Here is a 16,642-nt window from a genome sequence, read left to right as displayed (position 1 = left end):
GGCTCAGTCAGTTAAGCATCTGCCTTCAGCTCAGGTCATGATCCCAGGGTCCTGGGATTGAGCCCCATGTCAGGCTGTCTGCTCAGCAGGGAGCCTGCTTCTCCCTCGCCCTCTACATGCCACTTCTCCCTTCTTGTGCGCTTGCTCTCTCTAATAAATAAATAAAATCTTTAGAAAAAAATGGGTAAACTAACCCTCCATGTATCAACACACATATATCTCAAGACATGTTGAATGAAAAAAAAGCATATTGTCCATGTCAATTTTTAAAAACACAAAATAATAGTTTGTAACTTTTATGGACTTAAACATAACGTAAAGGTGACTAGGAACAATCAATACCCATTTCAGAATAGTGGCTACCTCTAGGGACATGAGAGACCCTTATAGCTACTTCTGTAATATTTCTCTTTTTTTTTTAAGATTTTATTTATTTATTTGACAGAGAGAGACACAGCAAGAGAGGGAACACAAGCAGGGGGAGTGGGAGAGGGAGAAGCAGGCCTCCCACCAAGCAGGGAGCCCGATGTGGGGCTCGATCCCAGGACCCTGGGATCATGACCTGAGCCGAAGGCAGACACCCAACGACTGAGCCACCCAGGCGCCCCTGTAATATTTCTTTAAAAAATAATAAAATCTGGAAAAATTGTGGCAAAACGTTAATATCTATTTATGTCATGATGCACAGTATATATTTTTTGTATTTTTCTATTTTGCATATATATTAAAATGTATTAACATGTTTATATAAAACGTAAAGCAATATATATGAGAGAAGTAATTCCCACAATCACAAAACTACTTTCATTTTTATGTATTCTTTTCTTTCTTTAGTCATTTGAATGTCGTCAAAATAAGAGTATAAAAATGTTCATATTATTTATTTTTTATCAAGAATTCTGTGTTTTAATTTTTCTAACTATTTCAAAAATTTTTCAAGTTTTTCCATAGGTCCCAAAGGCTTTATTTTTTTAAAGATTTTACTTATGTATTTGAGAGAGAGAGAGAGAGCAGGAGGGAGAGGGAGAGAGAATCTGAAGGAGACTCTGTGCTGAGTGCAGAGCCCAACGTGGGGCTCAATCCCATGACCCTGAGATCGTGACCTGAGCCGAAATCAAGAGTCGGACACTTAAGCAACTGAGCCACCCAGGTGCTCCCATAGGTCCCAAAGACTTTAATGCACAACTGGGAATCGGGGCAATATAGAAGTCAACTACTTTAGTTTGTGCAGGTAGGAGAAACAGAACAAAGTTTGTACTTACTTGCTGAGTTTGTCTAAATTCTTCCAACAGTTTTAGTGCCATATCATAATCTTTTAGCAAATGGTATGCAATAGCATATCCAATCCAGGAAGCACGCTGTGTTGGGCGCAACTGAAGAAGCTGATACCTTGTCTCCTAAAAAAATAATAAAATTACATTAAAAATTGTCTTTTTCTCTTTTTACTTTAACTTTCTCTAAAATATTTATATTTCACCACAGAGCTTTAAGAAAACAATTTAATGCCTTTAATTCCTTTCTAATGAATTGCATGAACAAACATCAGTTTCCAAATAAAACAAGTATTTTTTATGTTAGATTATTTAAGTTCTAGAATACTCTGTAATGCTCCCTATAAAGCTGACCTTGGGGCCCATGCTTTTGTGCTGCCTTGGAAAATGTAACGGGAATTTCTTTTGGTAACTAAGCATCTTAGAAGAGAGACTAAGATACCTTTTTATTCAACTAAATTCTGCTGTTTATAAAATCACTCTATGAAATTATAATGTCTTTATTACATTGTTACAACAGGCCCTAGAAACAGGGCGGACACAGGCAGACACTCAAGGCAGACTGGACCTTTCTAACAGAATACCACTTGCTGCCACTCTAAGACAGCTATCTATGACATGAGGGAGAAAACACCAGAAACTCCACAATAGCTGCCCCACAAGAATCCAAATATCTTCACCAGCAGAAAACGCACCCTCCCTAAACTGCCCCCACCTCTTCATAGCTCGTATTTGCCTCCAAGTTTTAGGCACGTGCAACTGCTTGGAGGAACAGGGTCTCATGAAGAACACTAGCTGCAATGATGTTCTGCAAATGTAGCATTTCATTTCTATTGTGGGAACAGGTGTCAAGTGAGTCCTTCCACACTATATGCCACAAGGAGTAACATGATTGGATCTTTTAAGAAAAAGATATTTTGAGACAACAGCTTAGACAGTCTCACCCCTCTGCCTTTGTGTGCCTGGTTCTTTCAGGTATATGACATTAAGCTGTGTCACTCCCATCTCTCCTCTACACCACTGCTTCTCTGTCACTTCCCTCCTTCATTGAAGTCGGGGTCAGTTGTTTTCTCTCTGCCAAATCCTGCCACTATCCTGTTACAAGTGCAACACTGTGGAGCATCCATCCAACAACCTAGTACTTTAGAATCAAGATTTCTTCATCTTTTTTTTTTTTTAAGATTTTATTTATGGGGCGCCTGGGTGGCTGATGGTTAAGCGTCTGCCTTCGGCTCAGGTCATGATCTCAGGGTCCTGGGATCGAGTCCCGCATCGGGCTTCCTGCTCCTTGGGAGCCTGCTTCTCCCTCTGCCTCTCTCTCTCTCTCTCTCTCTCTCATGAATAAATAAATAAAATCTTTAAAAATATATATATATTTTATTTATTTGACACAAAGAGAGAGTACTAGCAGGCAGAAGGAGAGGGAGAAGCAGATTCCCCGTTGAGCAGGAAGCCCGACTCGGGGCTCGATCCCAGGACCCTGGGATCATGACCTGAGCCAAAGGCAGTCGCTCAACCAACTGAGCCACCCAGGCGCCCCAAGATTTCTTCATCTTTAATGATCTCCTTCGCCCTGCTTTGTGGACCCACTCCTACAACCACACCCTAGACCTTACTGCCCCCCAGAAATCATAAATTCAGATAGCTAACTCTCTGGCCAAAGCTCTTACTCACTGACATTCCTACCCTTGTTCTGGGCTACCACCAGTACGTCTGGGTCCTTAGGTCCTCCGCGTCTAACCGCCAGCTCTTGTATCTTCATTTAGTTCACTACCCCTTTGAGCAAGCACTGTCTTGCCAACATTCTTAATTTCCTTGCCTCATTCCTACAGATAACTGATTCTAACTCCCACACTTGGACTAAAAGAAAAACCACACGATCTGGAAGAATGACACCATTACTAAGCTCAGCAGCATGCCTGAAACCTCTGCAAAAATCTAGGCACCAGGCATAAGGATTTATGTGGCAGTAGAAGACAAAAGTAAACAGTAAATGAAAGAACTTAACTTATTTAAAGGGAATGTTAAGAGTTGGTGGGCTCCTTCAACATGAGAAAGGGATAATGAACAATCAAATCTACATAATTTCAGCCTATGCTCACCTCATTTTGAACCCCACATCTTTTTTTTTTTTTAAGATTTAATTTATTTATTCATGAGAGACGGAGAGAGAGAGAGAGAGAGGCAGAGGGAGAAGCAGGCTCCCAAGGAGCAGGGAGCCCAATGCAGGACTCGATCCCAGGACGCTGGGATCATGACCTGAGCCGAAGGCAGACGCTTAACCATCTGAGCCACCCAGGCACCCGAACCCCCACATCTTTAAATTATGCCTGTTGTAAAAACATGTACACTTAAGACTAAAGTACTTACTCGATAACCTTCAAGGTCTCTCATTTGGATCTGCAACAGAGAGAGATCCCTCAAAATTTGCAGATTATCTTTATCTAATTTGAGGGCATTTCGATAACACTTAATAGCTTCATCATACTTCTTATCAGAACGCTGCAAGAGTCCATACACATGCCAACCTACTAAGTTAAGGAAATAGAGACATTCAAGGATACTAGAATATACTATGCTACATGCCTAATATAAAGCTTACCTTAATGACGTGGTAAGTTGTCTGGGATTTATTTCAGATCATCTGGGGTCAGAGAAAGGGGGACAGTGAGGGGGTGGTAAAAGATGAAACCAGATTAGCCTTGACTGACAGCTGTTAAATTACTGAAGTTGGGTGACGGACACACGAGGGGTGCCTCATTCTACGCTCTCCACTTACATGTTTGGTATTTTCCATTATGTTTACATAACCTTAGAAAATTCTCGGTAAAAATTCTTCACATTCCCTACCCTTTACCCCCTCACTTTCCCACCCCAGCACCTCAACAGTCACTTATTCTTCATTACTATATATACAGAAATTGTAATTATCTCTTCAAACTAGTTTATATTCAATCAATTCTAAAACAACATGTAATCATCAGTTAATTCACTAGTGATACTAAAAACCACAAAAATGAAGTTTTTATTTACTGTAGATTAAAGTCTCAACATATCCTGGAGCCAAAAAAAAACCTATCATACTTACATGCCCTCTCTCTTCATTCTGGGGTAAGCACTGAGATAAAGAAATAAGTATTTAGTATTTCGAGAGACTCCTAAGCTAAAAATGTGAAAGCACTACCTAGGCTATTGATGTTCAATACTGGCCAATAGCTAGATGAATGAAATGTAAAAAATTAAGGGCAACATGTGAAAAGACTGCAAAAAGGCATATAGATAGGCAAAATGGAAATGAAAATCAATTTTGATGATCTATCTTTAAAAAGGTATTTTTGTTTTTTTACAAATTGAGATTCCAGCCAATGAAAAATACAGTAAGTATCTACTGAAGTAACAGCTATGTCCCTGTGCAACAGAAACCCAACTGAAGAACCAATATCATACTTAATGCTAAATAAAATTTGCTTTAAAACAGGTTTTTTTTCTGAATTTTTCTTCCAAAATGTCTAAAACAAAGTTTATGGAACACAAATTTTACTATACAAGTAAGTCATTTGGAATGACAGGAAAGTATGACTCGGTTTACAGATATGTAAGAAAAAAATGGGTTTCAAGTCACAGATCAGTTCCTTTTCTCTCACACTAAGCACAACTGAAGTAAAAAAGTACAAGGATTCCCTTTCAACTACTGCAATAAACAAACAAGGGGTAGGGAACAGAAGAAACTATTACAAAATGTTGGTAATTATGGAAGCTGAGTAATGGTACACGGAGTTCATTACATTTTCTCTTCTATACAAAATTTTCCAGAGTAAAGGTCTGCTTTTTCCTGAATTAGAAAACCCTACTAAGTGGAAAATAAATGAAATGATAAATTTCAATTATTGCAAAAGGATACAGACATGACTCTTGACATCATTACGAAGTCCTTTACGAACAAATTCATACGCTTCTTCTTTTTTTCCTAAACAGTTCAGTGTCAATCCTTTCATAGCCAAAGTCTCTGAAAAATATTTTTTAGCCTCTATTTACACACAAAGAATTCAAAATATTCTCTTAGCACTATTTTTTTTTAACTCTTAGTACTATTTTAATATGACATCTGCCAAGGCTTGTACTATTCATCTTTGTAATCATATAACTAGAACTTCTCTTCAAATACAGAAAGTAAAACTACATTTAAGTATTTATTAAAGTGTAGCCTGAGTCCTTTTCTGAAATCCCTGAGGCTGGGACTGAGTTCCTCAGATGCCTTCTGCCCTTTAGAAGACTGTACAAAGGGGGCTGAGATTATTCTGCTGAAAAAGAGTAATACAGTAGGCACCCACGTCCTGCTGTGTTAAATCTATGGCAGTAGCTGCAGAACTTTCATCCAAGATCAATTCTAATCACCATCCCATTTATACCCCACAAAAACAATCTACTTCAGCAAAGAGATGCACACAATGTAAAAATCAGCTTATTCAATATTGGAACACACTTTATTTTTGGCAATAAGTTTATTCCAACTAATTCTGGTTAGGCTAATTAACATCAGTTTGCATTTCAAGAGTGTAACAGTGGACTGCGGGAATGGTAACACAAAAATATATTTGAGGCAGCTAATGAAAGATGGCTTAGAATGAAATAATTCTCTGAATAAATCCACAAGAATTAGACGAGAACAAGGTCTTCAAATGATCTCTGTGGACTCTGGTCGTCAGAACATGGTGATCCAGCAGCCCAGGCCCCTATAAACATCTGCATTTATCTGTTTTCATACAATGAACTTCCCTACAAGCTGCCATGTGGATAAAGGTTCTGTAGAGAAAAAACTTGAAAATAGGCTTTACGTTTCTCAAATTTTATGAACCGAAGACTTCTTTCCAGTTCCTTCAAAGAATGTTTAAAATGTTATCTGAAAGCTGAGCAAGGTCAGCCTACTTTCCCAATAAGATGGTCTCAAGAATTACCCATGTCTAATATTCAGAGACCCTAATTGGCGGTGCTCTGCTATAGGACCATAACTAGCATGTCTGACCTTACCCATCCTTCAAACAAGCACCAGTCACCAGTGGAAAAGGATGAGACAAGCAAATAGAGACCTAGTAACACCAGTGCTGGAGAAACAGCTCAAGATAAGCAATCTAATGGTAAATCAATAGTATCTAATTTATTTATACATAAAGGTCAGCAGATATATAAGAATGACATTTACCAGAGAATAAAATACATGTGATTGTATCTTCATACTACTTCTGTACTGCAGATATTGTCTTCATTTCACATACATAAGAAAAGCATAAACTTAAGTTCTACCCAAAGTAATAGATGAAACGAAGTCTCTAAAAGTACTGTTATATACTCCAATTATTCCCCAACAGATCAAACAACCATTCACTCATTTAAAGTGAAGATGGTGCACCCACCTAAGCGTAATAAAAGGAAGGTAACCTAGAACAAGACTGGTATGATGCATGACTAAAAATGTTTATATGTTCTAATAAACAGCTACAAGGTCATGGAATCTGGGAAGTATTCTTCTTTCACCGTTAGGAATCTTATCTGTCTGATCCTGGAATTAGATTTCCCCAAAGCAGTCTCTCACAGATGAGACAGTACCTCCATGTTCAGCAAATTTTGGATTCGAAAGAATCATCTTGCAAAACTTGAGGCCATTTTTGTACTGCTTCTGTTCATAGCATTTCTGTAAAGAAATACGAACAAAATTATTTAATAAAATGAATATATAGGGAGCAGCTTTTCTTTGCATTATATAAATTCTAAATTCAAGGTCCAAAATTGGATCTAAAACATATGTGATGGGAAGGTGTTATATCAATTTCTATCACTTATAACATGAGGTATATTTTTGTTACCTACTTCTTGCCAAGTTGTTCTAGTATGAGTATTTTCACTTTTATAGAAAAAAAGGGGGAAAAACCCACTTAATAAAAAGGGAATTTAATTGTCAGCCAATACTGCTACAACTTTTAAAATTCAAAATCCAAAAGCAAAAAATATGTGATAACAACACAGAAAAATACTAGGAACTGCATTATGTCTTTGCCACTTCAAGAACAGAACCAAGGAGGGCACCTGGGTGGCTCAGTTGGTTAAGCGACTGCCTTCGGCTCACGTCATGATCCTGGAATCCCGGGATCGAGTCCCACATCGGGCTCCCTGCTCGGCGGGGAGTCTGCTTCTCCCTCTGCCCTTCCCCCACCTTGTGTGCTCTCTCTCTCTCTCTCCCATTTTCTCTCTCTCAAATAAATAAATAAAATCTTAAAAAAAAAAAAGAACTGAACCAAGGCATACACACATACACACACACACACACACAAACACACACACACACAAGCAACTACTACGTGTCCAGATAAAACTTGTTATATATCTCATAGGTGTCCCTCAAGGTAGGTGTCATTACCTCCTCCCTACAGATGCAAAAATTGAAATTTTAAGAGTTCATAAAATTTGCTTATAAATACCTCAGCCTACTTGCAAACTCTGGTCTGATTCCAAAGACCATGATCTTTCCATCACTAGGCTAATACAAGTGTGAGCAACACCTTTCTTCCTAAATACCACTTGCTAAGTAATCAGCACCTGTCTACCACAGCCACTAATCACAAGAACATCTCATCATCTTCTATTTACCCTCCCTCTTATGTTGCCATGGGTTTTCTTTCTAGTACTCAACATGCCAAGTTTGTGCCCACCTCAGGGCCTCTGCATGTGTGTTCCTTCTACTTGAAATGTTCTTCCCCAGATCTTCCTTACCAGCAGAATTTCACATATCACCTGCCTGACCACTCTATCTAATACTTCCAGCCTCCCACCGCCCCACACACATATTCTCTATCACATTATTCCATTTTCTACACAGCACTATCATTCTCTGAAATTCTTACTTGATTACTTACTTAGTGTCTATCTTCCTCACCAGACTGTATGAGCTCCATGAGAACAGAGATCTTGTCTATTTTAAACGTTGCTGCATCCTCAGGGTCTACACAAATTAGGACTGCTCAAAAAATAGTCTACGAGGTTTAAAGCAAAACAGTACCAGCAAAGAAGGAGGAGGTGGTTAATCTTTGCAGCAGGGGTGGAATGTGGAGGGGAGAATTAGAAAAGAGTTCATAGAAAAAAATGTTTAAATTGAGGCTTCTTGGTTGCATCTGGGGAAGGGAACCTAGTAGCTGGGAGACAAGGATGGGAGAGAAACCTGAATTTCGAATCATCTGAATATATTCCCATTCCTAAAATATTTAAAATAAAAATAAAGGGTCACCTGGGTGGCTTAGTCGGTTAAGCGTCCACCTTCGGCTCACGTCATGACCTCAGGGTCCTGGGATGGAGCCCCATGTCAGGCTCCCTGCTCAGTGGGGACTACGCTTGTCCCTCTCCCACTGCCCCTCCCCCCTGCTTGTACACTCTCTCTCGTGTTTTCTCTCTCTCTCAAATAAAATCTTTAAAAATAAAATTAAAATTAAAAATAGTGTTGACTATAGGAGTTCATCTGACAAATGACAAGAAGAAAAACAAGCAGAAGGAACCACTGGCAAACAGGAAAAGAAGAGAAATATGAGGGGTGTCTGGGTGGCTCAGTTGATTAAGTGACTGCCTTAGGCTCAGGTCATGATCCCAGGTCCTGGGATCGAGCCCCACGTCAGGCTCCTTGCTCAATGGGGAGCCTGCTTCTCCCTCTCCTTCTGCCTGCCGCTCCCCATGCTTGTGCTCTCTCTCTCTCTGTCAAATAAATAAATAAAATCTTTAAAAAAAAAGAGAAATATGGGTTTTTTCTGACTTACCAAGTGATCTGGAAATACTAATAATCATACTACCAATATGTAGTAATAATAATTGTTAATACTTTGGGGGAGCAATTACTAGTGTCAGGTACCATTCACTTAAGCCTTATTTAAATCCCAGGAGAGCCTATGAAATACAGGTTCTCTCCAATTCAGATGGAGAGAGTGAGGCACACAGTTACTGAGTTTACAGAGCTAATATGTATCAGAGCCCTAATTCAAACCATGTTGTCGGTCCCTAGCAAGCAAGTACACAGGTTTAAAAAAAAGTATATATTTAAAGGAATATATACTTAGTACAAAATTAGATTCTAGTTTCAACTTTGCTACTAACCAGAGAACCTCAGACACTTAATCATTTACCATTCCTGGGTTTGGTTGTTTCATTGGCAAAAGAAAGCATGGAGTAGCTCCAAAATTCAACAAAACCTAAAGCTAATAGCCAGTTTGGGGAATAAGACAGGCATGTACAAGCCGTGCAGAACATGTAATAAGCTAGCTACTAAATTTGTATGGATGTGTTTAAGTACATTCATAGTTCATTTTTAAAAAAATGAATACTCGGCGGGGGGAGCACCTGGGTGGCTCAGTTGTTTAAGCATCTGCCTTCAGCTCAGGTCATGATCTCAGGATCCTGGGATGGAGCCCTGCAGCTTGGGCTCCCTACTCAGCAGGGAGTCTCCATCCCCCTCTCCCTCTACCCCACCCCCCCTCCTGCACTCATGCATGGGAGTGAGCTCTCTCAAGTAAAATAAAATAAAATAACCTAAAAAAAAAAAAAATTTACTATTGGTGGCAGAGCACTTTGGTCCACCAACCAAACTTGAAAAATAATTTTAATAGAGATTTTGTCAGGGAGTTATTGTAGCAAAATTCTACCCACATTTATGGTGAGATGCTAAAATCACTCACTTTTGCAGCACCCTCCTAAATTCATGTAACCTTATAATAATTATTACATACCCAGAGAAAAACATGTTTAGCATTTCCCAATTTATTTAGGGATAAAGTTAACTCAGCAGCAGCTGTAACTTTTTGTAACTAGAGTATAATAAGTCATGTAATTGTTTTTTTATAATCTACTGATAACACGATTTGAACGAGAAAATACCCAGATAGAGTGAAAATAAGTGTTCTGTCATCCTTTAGGGATAATGCCAAATGTACTTAAATCCAACCAACAACTTATAGATGAGCCTGAAGGGGGCAAAAAGTTCACTTCTCCAAATCCACCCTGTGAAAAAATAAGGGTATGGAAAAAACGAAACTAAAATAACAAAAAATATACAAAACGCCCAATGAAGCAATCTGCCACAATGCTTTAATTAGAATTTTTTTGTTTTTAAACTTGTCTCATTATTCGCTCAACACTAAGTACCATATAAAATTAAGACTTAAAATGTTAATCCCATCTACTAAGTATCTTTTTAACATTTTGAAGAAGCATGAAGTTTCTATTGGCTGGAAACCGAACAGCTGCTATGAATTCCTACCTACCATCGGTAACATTTAAAACTATTCTAAACTTAGTATTTTATTTATAGAAAAGGTAAGCATACAGTCATATAACCGACACAAGCTCTAAATCATAAATTCACTCTTAAAATCTAAACGCTTATATTCAGATGAAATGACAGACTAGAAAAAAACACTACGTACAACAGCAGTTTAAAATCCACAGTCTCCAGTGCCTGCTGAGAAAAGCAAAGGCATGTTGCCTCTCCTCCCTGGAAGAACGGGACCTGGGAAACAAGGGAAGGCACCGGGGACACTGGCACACAATCTACGGAAAACCTTCCCGGCCGGCAGCGGCCATCTCGACCGGGTCATTATTCAGGTTTCTGCTTGGAAACAAAGTAAAGGCTCCCCTCCAGAGTAAAATCAGCCAGTCCGCGCGACTTTGCCGAGTCAGGACCTGAACGAGTTCAAAGCGACCCAAGAGCGGTGTTCGACTTTGTAACTTGGAAATGCAGTTCAAGTCGCTTATTCGCTTCTTAAAGAAGGCAAGTACAGTACACCAAAAACGAGCAAAGTCTCTCGCGAAGGGAGGCTTGGCTTCCCAGGGTTTAATTTTCCCATCACCGGTATAAGTCGGAGCCCCACTCCACCATACGATCGCCCCATCTTTAGCAGATACCGGCGCGCTCTGTGCAATGGGTTAAGCACGAAGCAGTGAATGAACACCCGGCCGAGGGGAAAAGAAACACACGGGAGGATGGGCGGGGCGGGGGGTGCAGAGGTCGCGAGTCCGGCCTCAGAGAGCCGCGGAGGCCACGGGGCTCACCCCCGGGCCGACGCGCCCTGGCCCAGAGGGACTGCGGGGCGCGGCGGGGGCGCGGCGAGCGGCCGCAGAGGGACGAAGCGCGCGGAGGGGCGGCCGGCCGAGGCGAGAGCTCAGGTCGCCCCGGCTCGGAGGTAAACAAAGAACGGAGCCCGGACCGGGCCGAGCCCGGCTGGTGGGAGCGCCGCCGCCGCCAGGCGCTCGCCGCACCGCGCAGGGTCGGGAGCGCGGCCTCGGCCACTCACCAAGATGCGCTTGAAAAGGTTGCTCTCCTTGGGCGGCAGCTGCACGTTCGGCATCGCGGCCGGCGGGGAGGACGGGTGCCCGGGCGCTGCGTTTCGCGGGGGTGGGCACCGGGGCGGGCCGCTGCTAAGAGTCGGGCAGCGGGCGATGGGTCAGTTCATGGCCTGGAGCTGGGGCCGGGCAGGCCGCTGGGCAGGGCTGGCAGTGGAAGGGGACCGCGATCCGGACTGGACACGCTCGGCTCCCGCCCTGCGGACCGGCGAGCGGCGGCGGCTCCCGCGCGCAGCAAGATGGCAGCCGGAGCCCGTCCCCTCGAGCGGGGCGGTGTGCGCCTGCGCCTGCGCCGGGCGCCCCGCGGCCAGAGGCGGCGGGGGACTGCGGGCGGCTGGCACCGCGGCGTGCGGAGTGTCTGGTCGCTTCTGTCACCGGCCCCTCGGCGCCCCTCCTAAGTCACTGATTGTTCTGTGCTGATTGCTAAGCTTGCGGCCCGACAGAATGTGAGTCAGACTTTTTTTGGTTTCTCTCCACGCGGGAACTTAAACAGTGCTTGGGCTCAAAGTAAATTCTTGATTCAGGACGAAACTTGTTTTCCCTCTTTTCTCCTCCACTTAGACTTTGAGAAAAGCCTTCTCTTTCCAGTGCGGACCCAAGACAGATTCACAACGTATGTGTGGCCCTTGGACGGGCCTTGAAATGGACTAACGTGAGAGCTTGTTTGAAATGTCAGAAAAAGGGCGCCTGGGTGGCTCAGTTGGTTAAGCGGCTGCCTTCGGCTCAGGTCATGATCCCGGAGTCCCGGGATCGAGTCCCGCATCGGGCTCCCTGCTCGGCGGGGGGTCTGCTTCTCCCTCTCCTGCTCCCCCTTCTTGTGCTCTTTCTCTCTCTCACTCTCTCTCTCAAATAAATAAATAAAATCTTAAAAAAAAAAAAAAGAAATGTCAAAAAAATACTGCCCGCAGTTCAGAACAGCCTACCATTGGCGGTGAAAATTATGATGGTTTTATGGGGCCACTGAGTCTCCAAGTCTACCTACCCTTTCTCCTCCGAAGGTTCCCCTTCATACAAGCCATATAATAATGAGAGAAACAATATTCAAACCCAGGACCTTCCAACTCTGGGACGCTGTCATACCCAAAACGTAGCCTGGTGATAGAAATGTGTGAGTCTAGACTAAAGATAGGCATATCCATCGATGGCAAGCACAGCCATGCATACAATGTAGGTTTAATTAATATTAAACTATGTAAATATTAGGTGCATAAACTTATTTATACATGTTCCGGATCTTAATTTGGTCATATTTGTGTGACTACAGAGGATTTGAAGCGTAAGTGCATTGAATGGGCTGTAATCAGAGCTGGGTTGGGGCTTATTGGGGCTTCCCTTTAGCATGAGTTTGTTTGGAGATGGAAGAAGGTATCACAGGAGTCTTTTACACTTGATCCTAGCCAAAAGGCCGAGAAGTCTTTTAAAATAGGGAAGGGCTGGCTCAGTCGGTGGACGATGTGACTCTTGATCTCGGGTTGTGAGTTCGAGCCCCATGTCAGATGTAGAGATTTTATATACACATGTATATATTAGAAAAATAAAATAGAGACAGGACTGTTATTAAAAGGGGGGTAGGTTCAGAGGGCCCTGTGTGTTCTGGACAGACCCCAGGCTCCTCAAGGTACTAGAGAGGAATTGGCAAGGAGAGCTTCATGGGAATTTAGCTGAGCTGTACCTGAAGTGGTTGGCGGTAGTCTTCTAGACAACAGAGCTGGGCAGAGGGCGCTCTCAGCACCCTCATACCCAGCCACGTCCATAGTCCTCACCCAATGACTCTCCTTGGACATGGACTTTTCTGGAATGTACCTCAGTCCGCTGGGTCAAGCTATTCTACCTCACCTCAAGGCCGATTTCAAAATGACAAATTGAAAAAAAAAAAAGGTGGAAAAAAAGCATAGTGCCCACTGTAAATATTTTGGAGGCAAGTAATGTTTATCTTTTAGGAAAGTTTCCGTGGACCTAGTACAGCCTGACTCATTACAAATCATTAACTGTCTCCATTCTCTGTGGTAGCTGCTGGATCTTCACCATGGCCCGGCCCCTAAATCAGGCCGCTGGTGCTGGTTCTTCATTTGCACTCAGCTTCCCACCCACTGCCAACTTCCCTTCCTCAGCCTCCCAGCATCTCCCAGCAATGCAAAGGAAACCTGCAAAACCAAACACTGAGAAGTGGGTAGTTATAAACATTCATCTTTAATATTTTTCTCATCTGCCTTGCAGGCACCATGACATGTGAAGCATGCATACCTGGTTGTCTACATTAGGGTGGGAGTGAGGGGAGAGGTGAAGCCTTGAAAAGAATGCCAATAGTGGGGGCGCCTGGGTGGCTCAATCCGTTAAGTGTCAGACTCTTGGTTTTGGCTTAGGTTATGATCTCAGGGTGGTGAGATCAAGCCCCACATTGGGCTCCATGCTCAGCAGGGAGTCTGCTTGGGTTTCTCTCTCCCTCTCCCTCCTGTGCACGCATACGCACTCTCTCTCTCTCAAATAAGTAAGTAAATCTTTAAAGAAAAAAAAAAGAATGCCAATAGTGTTGCTGGTAGTTGTCAGCGTAAGTCTTAGAGTGTGTAAAGAATGTAATGCATGCACAGTCAGAAAGCCTGGATTAACCAGTGGTTATAATTTTATTACTGACTTCCTGTTTAGTCTGGAGCAAATCTTATTTCTACCTTTCAGCAGAAAATGAGGTTATAATAATATTATTGTAATCTTTCAGAGCAGGATTGTATGAATGTAATGCTTTATCATTTTTAAGCCCACAGGAAAAAAATAAAAAAAAAAAACCCACATGCATTGTAAATCTGAGTTCACTATCTCTCAGGAAGAATGCTGAAGCCCGGTTGGGGGCATCGTGGGCCTCCACCAAATGTTGCTTCCTGGTGCTTCAGGCCGGGTGTACCTCCTTTAGAATTATGCATACGGTAAAATAATAGCAACAACATCTATGAAGACCTTTTTGCATATATGATATGGGCCAGTGATTCTCTTGCTAAGCTTAGTAGACTCAAGGAAAAAAGAATCTAGAAAAGGATGACCTCCAGCCCATATACACAGCATATCTTATAGAACTTGCTGACATAGTTCGCTGCTATGCCTACAACCAATTGCATCATGTAATTAGAGGCTGATGGGAAAAGAACTCATCAGGTTGCATAATGCATTACACCTCAGATTCCCTAATGTGTCTAGTTTTGGAGAAAGCAAGAGTACTTCATTCCTCCCTGGAACTCGATCCCATCTCCTTTGGCTTTTCCTGACTTTTTTTTTTTTTTTTTAAGATTTATTTATTTATTTATTTGAGAGAGAGCACATGAGAGGGGGGAGGGTGAGAGGGAGAAGCAGACTCCCTGCCGAGCAGGGAGCCCGATGCGGGACTCGATCCCGGGACTCCAGGATCATGACCTGAGCCGAAGGCAGTCGCTTAACCAACTGAGCCACCCAGGCGCCTGGCTTTTCCTGAACTTTTATTCTTCAGTTGCTCCCCCTGCTGTTTGCATTTTCTCCCTCCTTATATAGCTTGTATTCTAACAATAAATTAACAAGGTCCTCCCATCCAGTCATTCCAAATGGCAAGATTTCATTCTGAGGGTTGCTGGAGTGGTGGAGGGTGGGAGGGATGGGGTGGCTAGGTGATAGACATTGGGGAGGGTATGTGCTATGGTGAGCGCTGTGAATTGTGTAAGACTGTTGAACCACAGACCTGTACCTCTGAAACAAATTATATGCTAAAAAAAAAAGGAAGAAGATAGCAGGAAGGGAAGAATGAAGGGGGAAAATCGGATGGGGAGACGAACCATGAGAAACTATGGACTCTGAGAAACAAACTGAGGGTTCTAGAGGGGAGGGGGGTGGAAGGAGAGGTTAGCCCGGTGATGGGTATTAAGGAGGGCACATACTGAATGGAGCACTGGGTGTTATACGCAAACAATGAATCATGGAACACTACATCAAAAACTAATAATGTAATGTATGGTGAGTAACATAACATAATAAAAAAATAACATATTGTGGATAGTTTCTGAAATAAATAACCCTTAATAATATTATTGTGTATAAAAAAATATTATTGTGTATAAAAAAAAAAAAAAAGATCCTCCCAGACTGGGAAGTCCTGGGGAGGAAATAAAACAAGGTCATGTGAGGGCAGTGGGGTTTGAGGGAAGGACTACTTTAAACCACGTACTCAGGAATGACCTCTGGGGAGGTGATAACATGTGAACAGACCTAAAGAATGAGAAGTGAGTTAACAAGGAAAAAGCTGGGACAGCGTATTCTAGCTGAAGGGAGCCACATGCAAGTGCCCTAATGCAGGGACAAGATGAGCATGGTCAAGGCATAAAAGGGACAGGTAAGAACTTCAGTTATGAGATGAAAAGCGGTTCAGTTGAAAACATAGGCCAGTTTGTGCAGGGATGGCCATCTCCGGCAATGTGGTTTGGTTTGGTTTGATCCTAAGTTCAGCAGGAAGCCATCGAAGCACCTTAAGCAGGAAAGTGGCATGATCTGATTTATTTTTTAAAAGGTCACTCTTCGGGCACCTGAGTGGCACAGCCAGTTAAGCGTCTGATTCTTGGTTTCTGTTCATGTCATGATAATCAGGGTCAAGGGATCAAGCCCCATTTCCGGCTCTACGCTCAGCATGGAGTCTGCTTGAGATTCTCTCTCTCTCAACCCCTCTGCCCCTCTCCCTGCTTGTGCGCACACACACACACACACACACGCACGCGTCCTCTCTCAAATAAATAAATAACATCTTAAAAAAAATAAAAGGTCACCCTGGGGGTGCCTGACTGGCTCGGTCCATAGAGCATTCAACTCTTGATCTTTGGGTCATGAGCTGAAGCCCCACATTGGGCATAAAGCCTACTTAAACACACACACAATTAAAAGGTCAGTCTGACTCCCTATGGAAAATGGACAAGAAAGATAATGAGGTTTTTTCTGGGAAAATGGTAACTCTATTTGTTCCTTAAGATTTGGCTTCTGCCTCCAACAGTCTTCTG

The 16,642-nt window shown here is 42.4% G+C and overlaps 2 protein-coding genes across 18 annotated transcripts in view; one reads left to right on the top strand and one right to left on the bottom strand.

Annotated features, from left to right (window-relative positions):
- Positions 1-11,894, bottom strand: part of NAA16 (N-alpha-acetyltransferase 16, NatA auxiliary subunit) — a 74,472-nt gene extending 62,578 nt beyond the window's left edge. For 2 of the 8 annotated variants that reach the window (XM_045869522.3, XM_045869523.3), the window contains exons 1-5: positions 11,594-11,884; positions 6,876-6,960; positions 5,173-5,277; positions 3,642-3,799; positions 1,263-1,397 (exon numbers count right to left, since the gene is read on the bottom strand). In XM_045869522.3, the coding sequence (XP_045725478.1) occupies positions 1,263-1,397; positions 3,642-3,799; positions 5,173-5,277; positions 6,876-6,960; positions 11,594-11,647 (537 nt within the window). In that variant the 5' untranslated portion in view covers positions 11,648-11,884. Of the gene's footprint in view, positions 1-1,262; positions 1,398-3,641; positions 3,800-5,172; positions 5,278-6,875; positions 6,961-11,593 lie in introns of all 8 variants that reach the window. The other 6 variants (XR_010409988.1, XM_045869521.3, XM_064586036.1 and 3 more) reach the window with 6 other exon arrangements.
- Positions 11,305-16,642, top strand: part of MTRF1 (mitochondrial translation release factor 1) — a 73,204-nt gene continuing 67,866 nt past the window's right edge. For 9 of the 10 annotated variants that reach the window (XR_010409989.1, XM_054506345.2, XM_054506342.2 and 6 more), the window contains exon 1: positions 11,305-11,482. The gene's annotated coding sequence lies outside the window, so the exon portion shown is untranslated. Of the gene's footprint in view, positions 11,483-11,958; positions 12,089-16,642 lie in introns of those variants that run through there. The other variant, XM_064586041.1, reaches the window with a different exon arrangement.

The sequence above is a fragment of the Mirounga angustirostris genome, unplaced genomic scaffold (genome assembly GCF_029215605.1).
Source record: "Mirounga angustirostris isolate CCGP_5_RB_7025 unplaced genomic scaffold, mMirAng1.0.hap1 SCAF_3, whole genome shotgun sequence".
NCBI classification, from domain to species: domain Eukaryota; kingdom Metazoa; phylum Chordata; class Mammalia; order Carnivora; family Phocidae; genus Mirounga; species Mirounga angustirostris.
Note: the sequence above shows the minus strand (reverse complement) of the source record. Positions and strands in the feature narration are given on the sequence as shown.